Source organism: Capricornis sumatraensis, chromosome 4 (genome assembly GCF_032405125.1).
Source record: "Capricornis sumatraensis isolate serow.1 chromosome 4, serow.2, whole genome shotgun sequence".
Taxonomy (NCBI): Eukaryota; Metazoa; Chordata; class Mammalia; order Artiodactyla; family Bovidae; genus Capricornis; species Capricornis sumatraensis.
In genome coordinates this window covers 11,122,233-11,144,683 of record NC_091072.1, presented here as the reverse complement: position 1 = coordinate 11,144,683, position 22,451 = coordinate 11,122,233, and the positions used below count along the sequence as shown (strand labels likewise).

Sequence of the window (22,451 nt, the reverse complement as noted above, 5' to 3'; positions counted from 1 at the left end):
TAGTAAAGTAATATTGCCTATATTCATTATATTGTGCAGTAGATTTCTATGGCTTATTTATTATTTGTTAGAAGTTTGTACCCTTAAATACCATCACTCTTATTCCTTTGTTTCCACAACCTCTGGTAATGAGTATTTTACTCTGTTTTTCACAGATTTAAATTTTTTAGATGCCCCATATGTGTGATATCACACAATTCTTTTCTCTGTTTGACTTATCTCATTAGCATAATGTGCTCAAGGTTTGTACATGTTGTTGAAAATGGGAGGATCACGTCCATTTTTTTGGCTGAAAAACATTCCATTGTGTGTGTGTAGGACATCTTTTTTTATCTGTTAATCCATTGATGGGTGTTTTGAGTGTTTCTATATCTTTGGTATTATAAATAATACTGTGATAAATATAGAGTGCATATATCTCTTTGAAATTAAGTTTTCATTTTCTTTGGGTATATACTCAGAAGTAGAATTGCTGGACCATACGTTAGGTCTATTTTTATTTTTCTGAGCAACCTCCATATTATTTTGCATAGTGGACCAATTGGTTGGACCAATTTACATTTGCACCAACAATATATAAAGCTTCCCTTTTCTCCGCATCCTTTCCAGTATGCGTTGTCTCTTGTATTCTTAATGATAACCATTCTAATAGGTGGGAAGTGGGATGTCTCATTGTGGTTTTGATTTGTATTTCTTGATGATTGGTGATGCTGAGTGTTTTTTCATGTGCCTATTGGCCATCTGTATGTCTTTTCAGAAAAACATCTAGTTCTTCTGTTCATTTTAAAATTGGACTGTTTTTTTTTTGTTATCAGATTGAATAAGTTTTTTATATATGTTTAATATTGACCCCTTATCTGATACATGCTTTGCAGAGTTTTTCTCCCATCATGTAGGTTTTTTTTTTTTTCCATTTTGGTGTTTCTTTTGAGGTGCGAAAGTTTTTGAGTTTGATGTCCCATTTGTTGATTTTTTTCTTTTGTAGTTTGTCCATGCTGTAGTTTGGCCTCATGCTCCAGAATTTATACCCAAGATCAGTATCTGAGGTTCTTCCCTACATTTTCTCCTAGGGGTTTCATGGTATCAGACCTTATGTTTAAGTCTTTGATCCATTCTCTGGGTATTGTGGGATAGGAGTCAGTGTCATTGTTTTGCATACATTTCTCCAGTTTTCCTGGTTGTTGAAAAGAGTGTACTTTCCTCATTGGAGATTCTTGACTTCCTTGTTGAATATTAGTATACCATATATGCCAGAGTTTAGTTTTGAGTTCTCTGTTCCCTTTGGCTGATTGACATGTCTATTTTTGTCCCAGTATCATATTGGTGTGTGTTCTATTATAGGAGTTTCAGATGTACAGCATTCTAGTTAAACGTCTGTATGCATTACAAAGTGATCAGCAATGCAAGTCTGCTTACCATCTAATGCCAAAGGGTTGACTCCCTCCACCCATTTCTCTTACTTCCTAAACCACTTCCTTCTGCTAACCACTAATCTGATCTCTGTATCTATGAGGTTTTTTGCTTTTGTTTAGTTGGCTTTTTTGAGTGCTTTGTTGTTTTTTAGATTTTACATATGAATGAAATTATATGGTGTCTTTCTCCATTTGAGTTATTTCTCTTAGTGTAATACTTTCAAGGTTCACCCGTGTTGTTGCAAACAGCAAGGTTTCATTCTTTTTATGGATGAATAAGTATTCTATTGACTTCCCCTGTGGCTCAGTGGTAAAGAATCTGCCTGCAATGCAGGAGACCCTGGTTGATCCCTGTGTTGGGAAGATCCCCTGGAGAAGGAAATGGCAACTCACTCCATTATTCTTGCTGGGAAAGTCCCAGCAAGGAGGAGGAGGTGTCTGACAGGCTACAGTCTGCAGAGTTGCAAAGAGTCGGACATTACCGAGGGATGGAGCATGAAGTATTCCATTGTTTAGGTATACTGGGGCTTCTTTATCCATTCTTCCATCAGTGGACACTTAGCTTGTTTCCGTGCTTGTGCATGTCTAGTCGTTCAGTCTTGTCCGACTCTTTATGACCCCAAGGACCCCAAGCCTGCCAGGCTTCTTACATGGGATCCTCCCATGTAAGAATGTTGCAAGAATGTTGGAGTGGGTAGCCAATTCCGTCTCCAGGGGATCTTCCTGACCAGGAATCGAATCTGCATCTCCTGCATTACAGGTGAATTCTTTACCATCTGAGCCACCAGGGAAGCCCCTTAAGTTGTTCCCACATCTTGGTTATAAATAATGTTGCAATAAACAGAGTGCATATATATTTTTCTAGTTAGTGTGTTTGTATTATTTGGATAAATATCCAGAAGTGGAATAGCGGATTGTATGATAATATGATGCTTAGTTTTTTGAGTAATCACCATAATGTTTTCCATTGTGGCTGCACCGATTTTTAGTCCTACCAATAGTGGACTAGGGTTCCCTTTTCTGTGTGTTCTCTCCAACATTTGTTATTTTTTGTTTTTGATAATAGTTATTCTAAAAGGTGTGAGGTGATATCTTATTGTAGTTTGGTTTGCATTTTCCTAATAATTATGTTGATCATCTTTTCATGTGCCTATTGGCCATCTCTGTGTCTTCTTTGGAAATGTCTGTTCAGGTTCTGTGTCCATTATTTTAGTCAAGTTGTTTGTTATTGAGTTGTATATGTGTTTTGTGTATTTTGGATATTAACTCCATATCAGATATATGATTTGCAAATATATTTTCATTCAGTAAGTTGCTTTTTCATTTTGAGATGGTTTTCTTTGCTGTGAGGAAACATTTTAGTTTGATGTAGTCCCATTTGTTTATTCTGCTTTTGTTTCTCTTGCCTTTCAATTCAGAGTGACAAAAACCTTACCCTTATGAGATCGGTATCAGTGAGATTATTGCCTACGTTTTCTTCTAGGAATTTTACGGATTCGTGTCTTATATTCAAATCAATCCATTTTGAGTTCATTTTTCTTTATGATGTGAGGTAGTAGTCTGGTTTCTTTCTTTTGCATGTGGCCATACAGTTTTCTTGACACCATTTATTGAAGAGACTCTCCTTTCTCTGTAGTGTATTCTTTGTTGTAAATTTATTGTGTGTGCATGTGTGGGTTTATTTTTGTGCTCTCAGTTGTGTTCCATTAATCTGTGAGTCTGTATTTGTGCCAGTACCATTTTGTTTTGACTATGGTAACTTTGTAGGAAGCAAAACATACTGTTTCACTTACTGTAGCTTTATAGGAAATGGTTGTCCCTTGATATCTACAGGAGATTGGTTCTAGGACCCTTGAAGGATGCTAAAATCTATGCATGTTAAAATTTTTTTATAAATGACACTGCTGCTGCTGCTGCTGTTGCTAAGTCGCTTCAGTCGTGTCCGACTCTGTGCGACCCCATAGACGGCAGTATAAATGACACATAACCTACCAATATATGCCTACTATTTTAAATAATTTCTAGATTACTTCTAATACCTAATACAATGTAGATGCTGTGTAAATATTGGTAAATAAAATGTAAATGCTATGTAAATAATCGCCAGAATGCAGCAAATTTAAGTTTTGCTTTTTGGAACTTTCTGGACTTTTTTCTGAATATTTTCGATCTAAGATTGGTTGAATCCATGGTGCATAACTCACACATATGGAGGAGCAGCTATAATTTGAAATCAGAGTGTGATACTTCCAGCTTTGTTTTTCTTTTTCAAGATTGTTTTGGCTGTTGGGGATCTTTTGTGTTTCCACATACCTGTGGTTTTTATTACTATGGCTTTGTAATTTAGTTAGAATTTCAGAAGCATGATACCTCCAGGTTTTTTTTTTTTTTTCCTCAGCATCATTTTGCCTATTTGGAGTCTTTTGAGCTTCCATGCAAAGTTTAGGATTGTTTTCTCTATTATTGTGAAGAATGCCTTTGATATTTTTATGGGGATTATGTTGACTCTGTAGATGTTTGTGTGTCATATAGCCATTTGAATAATATTAATTTTTCCAGTCTATGAACATAGGATATCTTTCCATTTCTTCTTGTCTTCATGTCTTTTTTTAAAATTTTCTTCAGCAAAGTTTTGTGATTTTCATTAGGCAGATCTTTCACTTTCTTGGTTAAAATTATTCCTAAGTATTTTGTTTTTAATACTGTTGTGAATGGGATGGATTTTTAAAATTTCTGTTTTAGAAGCTTCATTATTAATGTAAAGGAATGTGATTGATATTATTAATGTAAAGGAATGTGATTGATTTCTGTATGCTGACTTTGTATCTTGCCGCTTAACTGAAATCATTGAGTAATTCTAGTTTTTTGATGGTTCTTTCAGATTTTCTGTATATAGGGTCATATTATCAGCAAATAACCACAGTTTTACTTCTCTTTTTATTTGGTTAACTTTCCTTTTTTTTTGTCTTGCCCAATTACTCTAGCTAGATCTTCAGGAAAACTGAAGGACTGAAAATACCCAGTTTCAAAACTTAATAAAAACTATAATAATGGCAATATAGTACACACAAAAAATAGACAAAGAGTTTATTAGAACAAAATGGAGACCTCAGAAATAAAATTCCAAAAACTGAATAGGCATATTGAGAGTGGGTATTATTGCCATGTTCTTGATCTTAGGGGAAATGCTTTCAATTTCTCTACATTTAAGTGTAATCTTAGTTAGCTAAGAATTTTCAGTTGAAAATTAGTGTTGAATATTGTTAAATATTTCTGTTTCTATTGAGCTGATCATATGATTTTTCTGTTTTTTTTTCTTCTATTAATATGATGCATTTCCTTCATTGCTTTTTCAGTACTAACCCAGCTATCATGCAATATTGAGATTAGCCCCACTTGGGTTATTATATATATATAACATTTTAATTTACCATTTTGTTCAGGATTATGGAACTTATTTTTAGAAGGGGATTGTGGTCTGTAGTTTTTTTACAATCTTTTCTTTTGGTTTTTGTATCAGGGTAATTATGGGCTCATAAAAAGAGTTGGAATATGCTCCCTACTCCTACCTTTTGAAATAATTTGTTTAAGATTTGTATTATTCCTATTTATTTATTGTGAAAGAACACTCGGCAGTAGATTTACCCTCTTAAATCTAACCCCCTAGAAGTTTTATAGTTTTGCAATTTAATTTTAGATTTATGATCCCTTTGAATTATTGTGTGTGTGTGTGAAATGTGTAGAGTCAATATCTAGAGTTTTTCATGTGAATGCCCAGTTGTTCCAACACCGTTTATTGAAAACGCTTTTCTCCACTGATTTGTATTTGTTCCACTATCAAAGATTTTATAATTTCTAAGGTCTCCATTTTGTTCTGATAAATTCTTTATCTATTTTTTTGTACGTCTTCAGTTCAGTTCAGTTGCTCAGTTGTGTCTGACTCTCTGCGACCCCATGAACCACAGCACGCCAGGCCTCCCTGTCCATTACCAACTCCCGGAGTTTACCCACACTTATGTCCATTGAGTCGGTGATGCCATCCAGCCATCTCTTCCTCCGTCGTCCCCTTCTCCTGCTGCCCTCAATCTTTCCTAGCATCAGGGTCTTTTCAAATGAGTTAACACTTCATATCAGCTGGCCAAAATATTGGAGTTTCAGCTTCAGCATCAGTCCTTCCAATGAATATTCGGGACTGATTTCCTTTGTATATACTGCTGCTGCTGCTGCTGCTACTAAGTCGCTTCAGTCGTGTCCGACTCTGTGCGACCCCACAGATGGCAGCCCACCAGGCTCCCCCGTCCCTGGGATTCTCCAGGCAAGAATACTGGAGTGGGTTGCCATTGCCTTCTCTAATGCATGAAAGTGAAAAGTGAAAGTGAAGTACAGTGCCATAATTAAAGTTTTTATTGAGTTTTGAAACTGGGTATTTTAAGTCCTGCCGTTTTCTTCCTTCTATTGCTCCTCCTCCTTCTTCTTTCTCTTCCTCAGCATTATGTTGTCCACTCTGTCTTTTGCCTTTCCGTATAAACCTTAGAATCAGTTTGATAATGTCAAAAAACAATTGCTGGATTTTTATTGTAATTGCATTGAACATCAAGTTGTGAAGAACTGACATTTTAACAATTCATGAACATGAACATTCTCTTCACTTATTTATACTTTCTTTGATTTTCTTCATCAAGTTTTATAGTTTTCATCATATAGATCCTATAAGATTTTTTTCTAGATGGTGTTACCAAATTGAAGAAGTTTCCTCTATTCCTAGTTTGCTAACATTTTTATAAGTGATTTTAGATTTTGTCAAATGCTTTCTCTACAGGAATTGTGAGGGTCATTGATTTCTCTTCTTTAGGCTATCAATATTATTGATTGTATTAATGGATATTTGCATAATAAGCCATCCTTTCATGCTTGTGATGAATCCTGCTTGGTTATTTTTGTACATTGTTGGATTCAATTTCCTAATTTTTTTTGTTGAGGATTTTTGCATCTATGTTTATTAGATCTATTTATTGATTGAATTAGATTTATTTATGAGATCTATGGATTTATTGATATGTCTTGAAATGTCTTTGTTATTGATATTAGGCTAACACTGGCCTCATAGAACTAGTTAGGAAGCATCACATATCAGTGCTGGGAGAATAATATGTCGGTGATTCCATGGGGTAAAGGCAGTAGAAGCTCCATGTTTAGTGCTTTTCCTAAATTCTGTCCTCAGTGCTTTTTCTCTTGACTGATTTTAATTTGTATCCTTTCCATATACTAAACCATAACTGTGAGTATTAACAGCTTTCAGTGTGTTCTATGAGTTCTTTCAGTAAATTATAAAACCTGAGTGTGGTTTTGGGAATCCACTGAGCTTGTGATTGGTGAAAATGAGGACACTCTTGGGGACTGTTCTTTCTAACTTTGCAGTGGGTCTAAACTCTACTCACCCCTTTTAAACTTTTTTAAACTTTATTTATTTTCTGACTGTGTCCCAAAGAATGTGGGATCTTATTTCCATGGGGGATCTAACCTGCATGCCTTGTATTGGAAGCATGGAGTCTTAACCACTTCCTCCAGGGAAGTCCCATACCTACCTCTTAACCCGCCCTGATTTATTGAGGTATCATTAGCAAATAAAAATTGTATATGGTTTAAGGTTTACAGATATACAATGTGATGTTTTCATATATGTATACATTGTGAAATGGTTCCCATGGTCAAACCAGTTGAAATGTCCATCATCTCACACAGTTATCATTAAAAACATTTCTATCTTAGCAAATTTCACCTGTATAATGGATTATTGTTAACTATAGATGCTGACAACAGACTCATTTTATCAATGAAAGTCTGTACCCTTTGATCTGTATCTCCCCTTTCCTCTTACCATTTAGGCACTGGAGGTGCCACTCTGATATAATATTTAGTTTCTGAAAAAAAAAAAAGGTTATTTTATATATTCTTCCCAGTTTTCTAGTTGATTAAGAGTAAGTTCCACCATAGTATTTTAATTGTTTAAAGATGCAAAAATCTTTAAGTGTCGACAGCATGCATATTCCCTCCCCAAATTAAAAAAACTATGTAACATAGCTCTTGCCAAAGTTTATATTATTTCTATGACATAGTTTTATTGTGTATTCCACTCATTTATAGCAATGTGGACCTGATAACTGTTGTAATCCTCAGACTTGTGTGCTGAAACCAGGTTCAGAATGCGATAAAGGATTATGCTGCAACAACTGTAAGGTACGATTTTAGTTTATTACCATCTTCTAAGTATAAAATGAAATGTGTCTTGGTTACTTTTGGATACAGACACTTAGCTGTAACTCAAAATACATGACTTTTTGTATAAAGACAAAAATAAGTTCAGAGTGATGTGTCTAATTTTACGAATTATAGTTGGATGTTGAGCCCTCCTTATAATGCCATTATTTTCCCTAATGATGCTATTGGTTTTAAGCCTTGATTGACAGCTATGACAGATGTAGAACATCTTCATTGAAAGGGACTATTTTCATTTATTTTATCCAATATTTATATCTTTATAAAAATGATCTTTTAGGTTGTGATGGGTATTTGTGAGTATGTAATTGAAAGATAAAGCAATTTCCCATAAATGCATAAATAATGGAACTCACTAGATATAACACTTTTCGAATGCTGCATGTCAGCACAAATTTAAACTATGGATTTGTTATACAAAGACCATTTGACTTAAAGGTTATATTTTAGCTTATATGATGAAGATGTTCATTCCTGTCCCCTGTTTTACTTTTCATATATATGTGTGACATATATGTGACAGATTCATCACATGAGAACCCCTCTATTGAATGACCTGCCACTGGTTCTGTGTTCTTCACTTTAGTTAGCTGATATGGTACCCCCCCCCACCTCTGGAATCTTACCATGGTTAATACTTTCCTCTGTGATCTTTATAGTAAAAAACTATAAAGCCATCAGCTAAGAAGTATGAGATAAATGCCCAATTAATGTTCCTTATATAAATTTTAGAAATGCTATACATGAAAATGTTATTGACCCATAGGATAAGTCAGGAGAAAGTTTACTATTGGGTTCCTTATTTCCCAAATAGTTTAGTAGTTGAACTGCCTTTTTAATCATTCTTTGCATTCTATTCTCAGTTATTTAGGTTTCACATTTTCATAGAATTACTGATATTCCATACTTTAAAACTATGGTTTGAAAAAGTATATTTTATTTAGGAAGTACCTGCTGCTGCTAAGTCGCTTTAGTCGTGACCGACTCTGTGTGACCCCATAGACGGCAGCCCACCAGGCTCTGCCGTCCCTAGGATTCTCCAGGCAAGAACACTGGAGTGGGTTGCCATTTCCTTCTCCAATGCGTGAAAGTGAAAAGTGAAAGGGAAGTCGCTCAATCGTGTCCGACTCTGCGACCCCATGGACTGCAGCCCACCAGGCTGCTCTGTCCATGGGATTTTCCAGGCTAAATTTCACAATTTTCCCTAAAGCAATAATTATCCCAAACTAAAAGCTACTTTTCCTGCCTTCTAGCCAAAACTTGGGCTCTCATTGTATCATATTTGTAATACACTTTTCCTTGTGCATATTCCTTACCTCCTGTTTTGGTTGATAACATTGTTTTTTCCAATATGATTATTATAATTTTTATAACAGGAATATCCTGAGAGACACTAATGAATAAGTACTGCTTCAAGCTATAAATGGAAGCAGAGCAAGATTAAATATTGGTAAACACAATAATCATATATAATGCTTTACTTTTTATATTTTAATTTCTACTAGTTTATGGCAGCAGGTGCTACATGTAGGCCCATTGCACATCCTGAATGTGATATTCCTGAGGTTTGTAATGGAAGCTCAGGAAGGTGTCCGGCTGATATAACTATACTCAATGGACGGCAATGTGAAGGAGGAAAAGCTTTTTGTTATGATGGAGGCTGCCAAGATATTGATGCACATTGTGAGAGTATATTTGGAAAAGGTACTGTTTTGTAACATCTATATAGTTGGTCCTCAATATTTTCATTAACATTACAAGGCAGTGGTCAATTAGATATATTTAAATTATTTATTCTGTTTAAAGTCTCTTTTTTTAGAGAAGGAAATGGCAACCCACTCCAGTACTCTTGCCTGGAAAATTCCATGGATGGGGGAGCCTAGTAGGCTACAGTCCATGGAATCGCAAAGAGTCGGACACGACTGAGTGACTTCACTTTCTTTCTTTCTATAGTTCCTTTTGGAGAAGGAAATGGCAACCCACTCCAGTGTTCTTGCCTGGAGAATCCCATGGACGGAGGGGCCTGGTGGGGCTGCGGTCTGTGGGGCTGCAAAGAGTCGGACATGACTAAGCAACTAACACACACACACGATCTCTTTTTAGTTTTTGAACTTCTTAAGTATTTGTTTAAGGTGTATGACTTAATATTTTGATATGCATATACAATATGAAATAATTGCCACAGTCATCTGCTTAACATATTGCATGTATATACCCAGTAATATGCTTGCTAGATCCTAAGGTGGTGCACTTAAATTTTTGAGAAGCCTGTCTACTGTTTTCCATAATGACTGTGCCAATTTCCACTCCCATCAACAGTATATAAAAGTTTCACTTTCTCCACATTCTTGCTAATACTTTTTATCTTTTTCTCTTTGATAACACACTATCCTAAAAGGCGTGAGTTGTGGTTTTGAGTTGCATTTCCCTGATGATTAGTGATGTTGAGTCCCTTTTCATGTATCTGATGGTTGTTTGGCTTTTATTTGGAGGAATATCCATTTAGGTCCTTTGCTATTTTTAAATCTCTTTATCTTTCTTATTTAATTATGAGTAGCATGTTTTAGAAATTAATCCCTTATCAGCTCTATGGTTTGCTATTTTTTTCTCCCATTCTGTAGGTTTCAATTTTGCTTTGTTGCTTATTTTCTTTGCTGAGAAGTTTTTTATTTTGATGCAGTCCTACTTATCTATTGTTGCCTGCGCTTTTGTGTCATCCAAAAAAGTATTGCCCAGATTAGTATCCAAGAGCTTTTTCTCTCTCTTTTTTTCTAGTATATCTATAGTTTTAGGTAAGTTTAAGTCTCTTCAACCACCAACTTTATTGATGCACAACTGACATATAACAGTAAGTTTAAGTTGTACAACTATTGATTTGGTACTTTTATATATTTCAGAATGATTACCACCATAGTGTTAGCTAAACTTCCATTATATCACATAATTACCATTTCTTTTTCATGGTGAGGACATTTAAGATCTACTTTCTTAGCAACTTTCAGGTATATAATTTGATATTACTAAGTATAAACATCATGCTGTGTGTTAGATTCCAAGAAGTTTTTTCATGTTATAACTGGAAATTTGTAACCTTTGAACACCTCCCCATTTTCCCTACCTTGCAGCTTGTGGTAACTATTGCTCTACTCTTTGTTTCTCTGAATTCAGTTAGATTCCACATATAAGTGTTATCATAGAGTATTGTCTTTCTCTGACTTATTTCACTTAGCATAATGCCCTCGGAGTCCATGTTGCTGCAAATGGCAGGATTTCCTTCTTTCTCAGGACTGAATATTTATATCTCATGTTTTCTTTGCTGATTCACACTATCAGGAAGGGGGAAATTTCCCATCCTCATTGCCTTCTCTGGTTCTTTTGCCTGGTCAAATAATTAAAATGACATAAGACAGATTAACTGGAGAAATAAAATTTTAGTTCATACATATGAGAATCCCACATACATGAGAGAATCAGAGATCATAGAAGAGGTTCAGAGACAGAAAGATAAAATGAGTTGTATGTGCTGGCCTGCACTAAGGAATGAGACAGGGTCCTGGGGCTTTTAAGGACAGAGGTCATTCACAGGATGATAAGAAGAGCAGACGTTTGGTAATTATATATTTGCCCTGTCATCCAGATCAGGCCAATGAGATAGAATTTATCTTTGATAATAAATCTTTTTCTGGGGGGAAAAGTCCCTAATTTAAATTCTTCTGGGTAGTTAAGGGAAGGGTAGTATATATATATACTTTTTGATAGCCTTTAGCTCAAAATAATCCACATGCCAAAGTGGTACATTTTTTAATTGTTTCTTTTTCTGTGCAAAAACTTTTCAGCTTGATGAAGTCCCACTTTTTATTTTTGCCTTTGTTGCTAATGCTTTTGGTGTCATATTGAAAAAGTCACTACCAAGACCCCTGTTAAATAGGTTTCCCCTTGTGAAGGAGATCAAACCAGTCCATTCTGAAGGAGATCAGCCCTGGGATTTCTTTGGAAGGAATGATGCTGAAGCTGAAACTCCAGTACTTTGGCCACCTCATGCGAAGAGTTGACTCATTGGAAAAGACTGTGATGCTGGGAGGGATTAGGGGCAGGAGGAGAAGGGGATGACAGAGGATGAGATGGCTGGATAGCATCACTGACTCAATGGACGTGAGTCTGAGTGAACTCCGGGAGTTGGTGATGGACAGGGAGGCCTGGTGTGCTGTGATTCATGGGGTCCCAAAGAGTCGGACACGACTGAGCTACTGAACTGAACTGAACTGTGTTTTCTTCTAGGTGTTTTAAGGTTTCTGTTTTTGCATTTAAGTCTTTATAAATTATTATTATTATTATTTTTTGAGCTGTGTGAGGTTGGGGATCAATTGCATTCTTTTGCATGTGGCTGTCCAGCTTTCTCAAAACTTGTTGAAGAGATTCTCCTTTCCTCATTGAGTATTCTTGACTCCCTTGTCAAATCTTAGTTTAGCATATTGTCAGGGTTTGTTTCTGGGCTCTCAATCATTTTTTTTTTTTGGTATCTTCATTTTTTCATTAGTGTTTTATAGTTTTTTTTTTAATTTTAGTTTTTACTTTATTTTACTTTACAATACTGTATTGGTTTTGCCATACATTGACATGAATCCACCACAGGTGTACATGCGATCCCAAACATGAACCCCCCTCCTACCTCCCTCCCCACAGCATCCCTCTGGGTCATCCCTGTGCACCAGCCCCAAGCATGCTGTATCCTGCATCGGACATAGACTGGCGATTCGATTCCACTTCACACCAGTCAGAATGTCTGCGATCCAAAAATCTGCAAGCAATGAATGCTGGAGAGGATGTGGAGAAAAGGGAACCCTCCTACACTGTTGGTGGGAATGCAAACTAGTACAGCCACTATGGAGAACAGTGTGGAGATTCCTTAAAAAATTGCAAATAGAACTGCCATATGACCCAGCAATCCCACTGCTGGGCATACACACCGAGGAAACCAGAATTGAAAGAGACACATGTACCCCAATGTTCATCGCAGCACTGTTTATAATAGCCAGGACATGGAAACAACCTAGATGTCCATCAGCAGATGAATGGATAAGAAAGCTGTGCTACATATACACAACGGAGTATTACTCAGCCATTAAAAAGAATACATTTGAATCAGTTCTGTTGAGATGGATGAAACTGGAGCCGATTATACAGAGTGAAGTAAGCCAGAAAGAAAAACACCAATACAGTATACTAACACATATATATGGAATTTAGAAAGATGGCAATGATGACCCTGTATGCAAGACAGCAAAAAAGACACAGATGTGTATAGCGGACTTTTGGACTCAGAGGGAGAGGGTGGGATGATTTGGGAGAATGGCATTGAAACATGTATACTATCATGTTCTGTTGGTTTTTTGTCTATTCTTAGTAATATAGTGTTTTAATTTCTATAGCTTTGTTATATAATTGTAATAAGGAAAGTGTACCTCTAGTTTTGTTCTTTCTCAAGATTGCTTTGGCTATTCAGGATCTCTTATGGTTCCATACAAATTTTCAAATTGTTTTTTATATTTCTATCAAAAATACCTTTGGAATTTTGTTAGGGATTACATTGAATCTGTAGATGGCATTGGGTGATATGGAGTTCTTTTTTTCTTTAATATTTATTTGACTCTCTCAGGTCTTAGCTGTGGCACACAGGATCTTTGTTACAATACAGAGACTCTCTAGTTGTGGCACACAGACTAAGTCCTTGCAATGTGCAGACTTAATTGCTCTGTGGCATGTGAGATCTTAGCTTCCTGACCAGGGATCAAACCCATGTACCCTACACTGCAAGACAGATTCTTAACCACTAGTCCATCAGGGAAGACCCTACATGGATATTTTAATGATGTAAATTCTTTTGACCCGTAATAATAGAATATCTTTCTTTTTGTGTCTTCTTAGAGTTCCTTCATGAAGATCTTGTAATTTTCAGGCTATACATCTCTTACTTGGTTAAATTTATTCCAAAATATCAAATTGATTTTGATGCTATTGCAATGAAATAAAAAAAATTTTTTTTTCAGTTGTTGTTAATGTGCATAAATTCAATTGATTTCTGTATGCTGACTTTCTTTTTATTTTTAAATGCTTGATCGTAGCTTTGGATGAAGTCCAAGGTGATTCTACTTTATTTTATTTATTTTTTCCCATCCCCATTAACTTCTCTGGTTCTTTTGCCTGGTCAGATAATTAAAATGACAGAAGACAGATTAACTGGAGAAATAAGATTTTAGCTCATACATATAAGAACCCCACATACATGATTTTAAATAGGAGCTCAGCCGGATTTCTTTCACCATTAGCTTTGTTAGTAGTAATGCTTCCTAAGTCGCACTTGACTTCACACTCGAGGATGTCTGGCTTTAGATAAGTGACCACACCATTGTAGTTATCTGGGTCATTAAGACGTTTTTGTATAATTATTCTGTGTATCCTTGCCACATCTTCTTAATCTCTTTTGCTTCTGTTAGGTCCTTACTGTTTCTGTCTTTTATTGTGCCCACCCTTGCATGAAATATTCCTTTGATATCTCCAGTTTTCTTGAAGAGATTTCTAGTCTATACCATTCTATTGTTTCCCTCCACTTCTCTGTGTTGTTCACTTAAGAAGGCCTTCTTATCTCTCCTTGCTCTTCTCTGGAACTCTGAATTCAATTGGGTATATTTTCCCCTTTCTCCCTTGCTTTTCACTTCTCTTCTTTTCTCATCTATTTGTAAAGCCCCCTCAGACAACCTCTTTGCCTTCTTGCATTTCTTTTTCTTTGGGATGGTTTGTTACAAATCTCTGCCCACATTTCTTAGGAACTCTACCAGATATAATCCCTTGAATCTATTAATCACTTACACTGTATTAGGAATGTGATTAGGGTCATACCTGAATGGTCTAGTGGTTTTCCTTACTTTCTTCAATTTAAACCTGAATTTTGCAATAAGGAGCTATTGGTCTGAGCCACAATCAACCCAGGTCTTGTTTTGCTGATTGTGTAGAGCTTCTCCATCTTCATCTGAAAAGAATAAAATCAATTTGATTATGGTATTGACCATCTGGTGATGTTCATGCATAGTGTCCTCTCTTGGGTTGTTGGAAAAGGATATTTTTTATGACCAGCATGTTTTTTTGAATAAAACTCTGTTAGCCTTTGTCCTGATTCATTTTGTATTCCAAGACAAACTTGCCTGTTATTCCGAGTATCTCTTGAATTCCTACTTTTGCATTCAAATCTCCTATGATGAAAAACACATCTTTTTTTGTTTTAGTTCTAGAAGGTGTTGTATGTCTTCAAAGAACTGGTCAACTTTAACTTCTTACGCACAGTCACTGGGGCATAGACTTGGTTTACTGTGACGTTAAGTGGTTTGCCTTGGAAACAAATTGAGGTCATTCTGTCATTTTTTGAGGTTTCACCCAAGTACTGCATTTCAGACTTTTGTTGACTGTGAGGTCTGCTCCATTTCTTCTAAAGGATTCTTGACAATAGTAGTAGATATAATGGTCATCCTAATTAAATTTGCCTATTCCTATCTATTTTGGTTCACTGATTCCTAAGATGTTGATGTTCAATCTTGCAGTCTCCTGCTTGACCATGTTCAATTTACCTTGATTCATGGACCTAACATTCCAGGTTCCTATGCATTATTGAGGAACGCTGGACTGGAAGAAACTCAAGCTGGAATCAAGATTGCCAGGAGAAATATCAATAACCTCAGATATGCAGATGACACCACCCTTATGGCAGAAAGTGAAGAGGAACTAAAAAGCCTCTTGATGAAAGTGAAAGAGGAGAGCGAAAAAGTTGGCTTAAAGCTCAACATTCAGAAAACGAAGATCATGGCATCCCATCACTTCATGGGAAATAGATGGGGAAACAGTGGAAACAGTGGCTGACTTTATTTTTTGGGGCTCCAAAATCACTGCAGATGGTGACTGCAGCCATGAAATTAAAAGATGCTTACTCCTTGGAAGAAAAGTTATGACTAACCTAGATAGCATATTCAAAAGCAGAGACATTACTTTGCCGACTAAGGTCCATCTAGTGAAGGCTATGGTTTTTCCTGTGGTCATGTATGGATGTGAGAGTTGGACTGTGAAGAAGGCTGAGCGCCGAAGAATTGATGCTTTTGAACTGTGGTGTTGGAGAAGACTCTTGAGAGTCCCTTGGACTGCAAAGAGATCCAACCAGTTCATTCTGAAGGAGGTCAGCCCTGGGATTTCTTTGGAAGGAATGATGCTAAAGCTGAAACTCCAGTACTTTGGTCACCTCATGCGAAGAGTTGACTCATTGGAAAAGACTCGGATGCTGGGAGGGATTGAGGGCAGGAGGAGAAGGGGACGACAGAGGATGAGATGGCTGGATGGCATCACAGACTCGATGGACGTGAGTCTGGGTGAACTCCAGGAGTTGGTGATGGACAGGGAGGCCTGGCGTGCTGCGATTCATGGGGTCGCAAAGAGTCGGACACGACTGAGCAGCTGAACTGAACTGAACTGATGCAATATTGTTCTTTACAGGATCAGATTTTATTTTCACCACCAGCTTATCCACAGCTAAGCATTGTTTCTGCTTTGGCCCAGCCACTTTATTCTAACTGGAGCGATCAATAACTGTCCTCTGCTCTACCCCAATAGCTCTACCCCTCTTCTCACCTGGGGGCTCATCTTCCGGTGTCATATCTTTTTGCCTTTTTGTACTGTTCATGGCTTTTTCCAGGGAAGAATACTGGAATGGGTTGCTATTACCTCCACCAGTGGACCATGTTTTGTCAGAACTCTTCACTGTAACCTGTCGATCGTGGGTGGCTCTACACAGCATGGTTCATAGCTTCATTGAAGGTGAAGCAAGCCCCTTTGCCACAACAAGGCTGTGACCTATGAAGGGGATTGTGCCTCATAGCATTTGATAATAAGGTAGAGGGAATCTAAATACACCATTTGGACTATGGAAGGGCAAATTCTCTTACTTTGTAGACTTGGTCAGTATACTGGACTTAAGGAAATATTTAACATGTGATTTCACATTTTCAACATATTGCCCTTTTGGTGTTTCCATATTGCTGTGCAAAACCCAGACTGAGCTGAGAGAAAGTCCCTAACATGAGAGAGGGTATTCAAGGGAGAAATTAATAATAGGGCACATTGGCACCTTTAGAAGGGATATTTTACTAATATTTGGATTAGTAAAGATAGGGTTGGATGAAGAATATTCCTAACCTGGTAGTCTCAGATTCACAACTGAACTGATTAAACACTGTCAATACTCAGAATAATGTTACCTGCCCTCACAGTATGTGCACAATCACCTTTGAGGGGCTAATGTTTAAAAATTGTAGAAAGAGATAGAATTAGGAGAAGGCAAAAAATTGAGTGACTAAATAATATCATATTAATTTTAATAATAATCCACTAAGGTAGATATTATTACCTACTTTTATATTTTATAGATGGTCAGTTAGACTTAGCATGGTTCATTCTGGAGAAAGTAACTCTGCTAGGTGGAACTCTTAAGATCTTCCCCATCATTACTGTGGTATTTTCTTGGAGATTCCTCCTCTGAGTTGGGTGAGAACCAGTGACTATATGGTGGACTATCGTCCCTATGATTAGTTTATACAGAAAATATGAAGGGATTTTAAAGACCTAATTAAGGTCCATAATTAGTCAACTTTGAATCAATCCAAAGGAGATCATTCTAAGTGGAGCCTCACCTAATAATATGAGCCCTTAAAAGATGAGAAATGTCAGAAGATTCTTTGGCTGGCTTGGGAGAAATCAGTTCAGTTCAGTTGCTAAGTCGTGTCTAACTCTCTGCAATCCCATGGACTGCAGCATGCCAGGCTTCCCTGTGCATCATCAACTCCCAGAGCTTACTCAAACTCATGTCCATCAAGTCAGTGATACCATCTAACCATCTCATCCTCTGTCATCCCCTTCTCCTCCCGCCTTCAATCTTCCTCAGCATCAGGGTCTTTTCCAAACAGTCAGTTCTTTGTATCAGGTGACCAAAGTACTGGAATTTCAGCTTCAGTATCAGTCATTCCAATAAATATTCAGGACTGATTTCCTTTAGGATGGACTGGTTGGATCTTCTTGCAGTCCAAGGTACTCAAGAGTCTTCTCCAACACCACAGTTCAAAAGCATCAATTCTTTGGCACTCAGCTTTCTTTATAGTCCAACTCTCACATCCACACATGGCTACTAGAAAAACCATAGTTTTGACTAAATGGACCTTTGTTGGCAAAGTAATGTTTCTGCTTTTTAATATGCTACCTAGGTTGGTCATAACTTTTCTTCCAAGGAACAAGCATCTTTAAATTTCATGGCTGCAGTCACTATCTGCAGTGATTTTGGAGCCCAAGAAAGTAAAGTCTCTTACTGTTTCCATTGTTTCCCCACCTATTTGCCATGAAGTGATGGGACCAGATGCCATGACCTTAGTTTTCTGAGTGTTAAGTTTTAAGCCAACTTTTTCCCTCTCCTCTTTCACTTTCATCAAGAGGCTCTTTAGTTCTTCTTTGCTTTCTGCTTTAAGGGTGATGTCATCTGCATTTCTGAGGTTATTGATATTTCTCCTGGCAATCTTGATTCCAGCTTGTACTTCATCCAGCCCAGCATTTCTCAGGATGTACTCTGCATATAAGTTAAGTAAGCAGGGTGACAGTATACAGCCTTGATGTACTCCTTTCCCAATTTGGAACCAGTCTGTTCCATATCCAGTTCTAACTGTTGCTTCTTGACCTGCATACAGATTTCTCTAGAGGCATCTCTTTAAGAATTTTCCACAGTTTGTTGTGATACACACAGTCAAAGGCTTTGGCAAAGAAATAGAGAAAAACAATAGAATGGGAAAGACTAGAGATCTCTTCAAGAAGATTAGAGTTATATTCCTAGGGAATATTTCATGCAGAAGACCTAACAAAAGCAGAAGATATTAAGAAGAGGTGGCAAGAATGCACAGAAGAACTGTACAAAAAAGATCTTCATGACCCAGATAACCACCATGGTGTGATCACTCACCTAGAGCCAGACATCCTGGAATGCAAGGTCAAGTGGACCTTAGGAAGCTTCACTATGAACAAAGCTAGTGGAGGTGATGGAATTCCAGTTGAGCTATTTCAAATCCTAACAGATGATGCTTGGAAAGTGCTGCACTCAGTATGCCAGGAAATTTGAAAATTCAGCAGTGGCCACAGGACTGGAAAAGGTCAGTTTTCATTCCAATCCCAAAGAAAGACAATGCCAAAGAATGTTCGACGACCACACAATTGCACTCATCTCACACACAAAAGTTATGCTCAAAATTCTCCACACCAGGCTTCAACAGTACGTGAACTGTGAACTTCCAGGTGTTCAAGCTGGATTTAGAAAAGGCAGAGGAACCAGAGACCAGATTTCCAACATCTGTTGGATAATAGAAAAAGCAAGAGTGTTCTAGAAAAATATTTACTTCTACTTTATTGGGAGAAATAAGCAGTCATTTTTGTGAGAGGGCCACGTCACTAGGACCTGAACAGGAGTTCCTAGGGCCAAGAGCAACCCCTGGCAGATAGTGACAAAATGAAGCAACGGCTACAAAAAAATGAATTCTTCACAGCCAATGAGGTTGGAAGAGGACTCTAGACTTAAATAAGGCTGTAACTCTGGCCAGGAACTTTATTTCAGCCTTGAGACCCTGAACAGAGAACCTAAATGTGCTTTGCCAGACTTTTAAGAAACTGTGACATGGGTGTTGTTTTAAGGTGTCAAGATTTTGGTAATTTTTTACACAGTGATAGAAAGCTAATACAATAACAAAGGAAAAATAGGTAAATATGTATGGATTGACAATTTTGGTCCCTTCACTTCAGACTTTCTGAAGGTATGAATTTTCTTTAATGAGGTTTTTTTTTTTTTAATACACTTGGCTTTTTATAAATTCCTACTCAGAATCTAGGAGAACAAGAATAGTTTTCTTGTATTCTTTCTCTATTGCCTTCTTTCACAGAGCTCTCTTAAGATTTATACTTTTACAACTCTGGTTGTTAAAAAAAAAAAATAAAAAAGTATGGCTCCTCGGATGGTAAAGAATCCACCTACAATGCAGGAAACCCAGGTTTGATCCCTGGATCAGAGAGATCCCATGGAGAAGGGAATGGTAACCCACTCCAGTTTTCTTGCCTGGAGAATTCTTTGAAAGAGAAACCCAGTGAGATACAATTCATGGAGCTGCAAACAGTCGGACGTGGTTGAGCAACTAACACTTTCACTTTCAATTCTCCTCTACCCTCATAGTATCTTTTGAGCTACAAATGGCCAAAATGAATTAAAAGGAGAAATAATTATGAGCAATAGTTTTCACTTCATTTCTCTCTTCTTAAAACTTCACTAGGGAACTTTTCAATAGATGACAATGATAGAGAAAAAAAGCAAAGAAACATATGAGGAAATTGAAGAAGTTATAATTTAAATATATTTAAGTTTTAATGGTTGAGTAATACTCCATTGTGTATAAAAATAAAAAATATATTTAAGTTTTAATTTAAAGGAAGTTTTAATCCAAATATATTTCTAACTTTGACAGGTTCAAAAAATGCTCCGTTTGCCTGCTATGAAGAAATACAGTCTCAAAGTGATAGATTTGGGAATTGTGGTCAAGAGGGACTCAGATATACATTTTGCCCATGGAGGTATGCTATGCACATAGTGAAAATTCCTATCTTATATGCTATAAAATTCTGTTTTTAGTTTTTCACTATGTATGTCATTAATTCCAATGGTTTCAGGTATCACGTGTGTTCAGGAGTTAATCTGAAATCAAAATCTCTAGTCTTGACATCATTCTTGTACTACAGGCTTATTAAATTTCAATCTGATTTTTAAATATTTATATGTAGATGATTACTAGGCTCCAAGATCTTATCCAAGATTGAAATTAATGATAACCATTGCACCTTTCCTGTCTGAACATACTCATTATTTTAAAAATGAAAATACTATCCCCATTCATTTGAATGCTTGCCCAAGCTGAAGACTGCCCAGTGTCTCTAAAATGAAGTTCAACTTCTCCTGTGTCTGAAAAGCCTGTTCTTTGATATTTTGGTCATGAATTTCTTTTAACAAATATTTTTAAAGAACCTACTATATGCTGGCCACTAGCTAGTTAGATACAAGTTAGCAAAACATACATGATCCTTGTACTCATGGAATTTACAGGCTGGTAAACATATCATCTGAAGAAGGAAATGGCAACCCGCTCTAGTATTCTTGCTTGGAGAATCCCAGGGACAGAGGAGCCTGGTGGGCTGCCGTCTATGAGGTCTCACAGAGTTGGACATGACTGAAGCGACTTAGCAGCAGCAGCAGCAGCAAACATATCATCTAACTTTATGCTTCTTGTAATGTTACTTCCTTCATAAGTAATGCTTATGCTATGATTGTTTTGAAATACCTTACTCTGCCTGTTGAAATTCTACTAATTTGTAAGCTTGGACTCAGATGGCATCTTCTGTATGAGGTTTCCCTGACTACTAAGTTAGAGTATATCTTCATCTTAAATATCTGTAAGAATCTGCTTATTTCATTCACAGCACATTTAATAAGGTTTATGTCATATTTAGTATTAGACTGTAAGGTCTTTGAGGGTAGAGGTCACAACTTAGTTTCTGCCCCTCTACAGAGAGATATAAAATGCTTGAGTGAATTGTTTATTTGACACCAATCTGTACAGTGAATAAAAAGATCATTAGTATCATTGAAAGATAAGCATATATTAGTGGCATTACATTTTACTTTAACTGTTAGTAGGAAAGTGTTACATTTCCTTAGACATATTGCCATAAGTGGAGAACCATTCTTTATTTTTTTGGTCAAAGAAAGAAAATATGAAGCATTCATAATAAATGCCTAATGTATAATAATCATATATTTTTATTATGTTTGTAGGAATCTTATATGTGGAAGATTAATCTGTACCTACCCATTTGAAACTCCTTTCCTTCGAGACAATGCTTCTGTGATTTATGCTTTTGTGCGAAGTACTGTATGTATAACAATGCACTATGAAACAACGGGTACAAAAGATCCACTCGTGGTCAATAATGGCTCTATTTGTGATAAAGAGAGGGTAAATAGCTTAAAATCAATTTAAAAATCTATTCTATTAATTTCCCTTGTGGTTCAGTTGGTGAAGAATCTGCCTGCAATGCAGGAGACCTGGGTTAGATCCCTGGATTGGGAAGATCCCCTGGAGGAGGACATGGCAACCCACTCCAGTATTCTTGCCTGGAGAATTCCATGGACAGAGAAGCCTGGAGGGCTACAGTCCATGGGGTTGCAAAGAGTTGGACATGACTGAGTGACTAAGCATACACGTGACCAAATAACCTCAAATATTTGGATAAGGAGAAAATGAGTAAGCTTCAGTTGGTCTCTGAGGGAAATGGCGGTGTTTGTCCCTTTTTAGAATTTCAGTGTTGTAAGCAAGGAAGCTCTAAGAGTTTGGGGACAGTAGTGTGGAGGAGAGAGGTCTTGGGAATACTTGTAGTTAAATATTCCATAACTTGGGAATTCACTTTTTTATTCTTGGAGAAGAAAGAAGAAATCCCACTTACTTATATATGTCTCTTTGTGACCCAGTAGATAAGAGTACAACTTAGATGGTGCCACAGGAATAAATCTTTACCTCTTGGGTTTTGACATTTTGCAGGTTACCCAACCAGTTTGAGATATCACAGCTGTGTGTAAAATGGGGATAATAATGATATTTA

The 22,451-nt window shown here is 36.8% G+C and overlaps 1 protein-coding gene across 1 annotated transcript in view; it reads left to right on the top strand.

Moving 5' to 3' along the window:
• LOC138078042 (disintegrin and metalloproteinase domain-containing protein 32-like) overlaps positions 1–22,451 on the top strand; it is a 179,474-nt gene that overhangs the window by 108,328 nt on the left and 48,695 nt on the right. The window contains exons 13-16 of the mRNA XM_068970509.1: positions 7,557–7,649; positions 9,194–9,392; positions 20,267–20,372; positions 21,628–21,808. Of these exons, the coding sequence (XP_068826610.1) occupies positions 7,557–7,649; positions 9,194–9,392; positions 20,267–20,372; positions 21,628–21,808 (579 nt within the window). The remainder of the gene's footprint in view (positions 1–7,556; positions 7,650–9,193; positions 9,393–20,266; positions 20,373–21,627; positions 21,809–22,451) is intronic.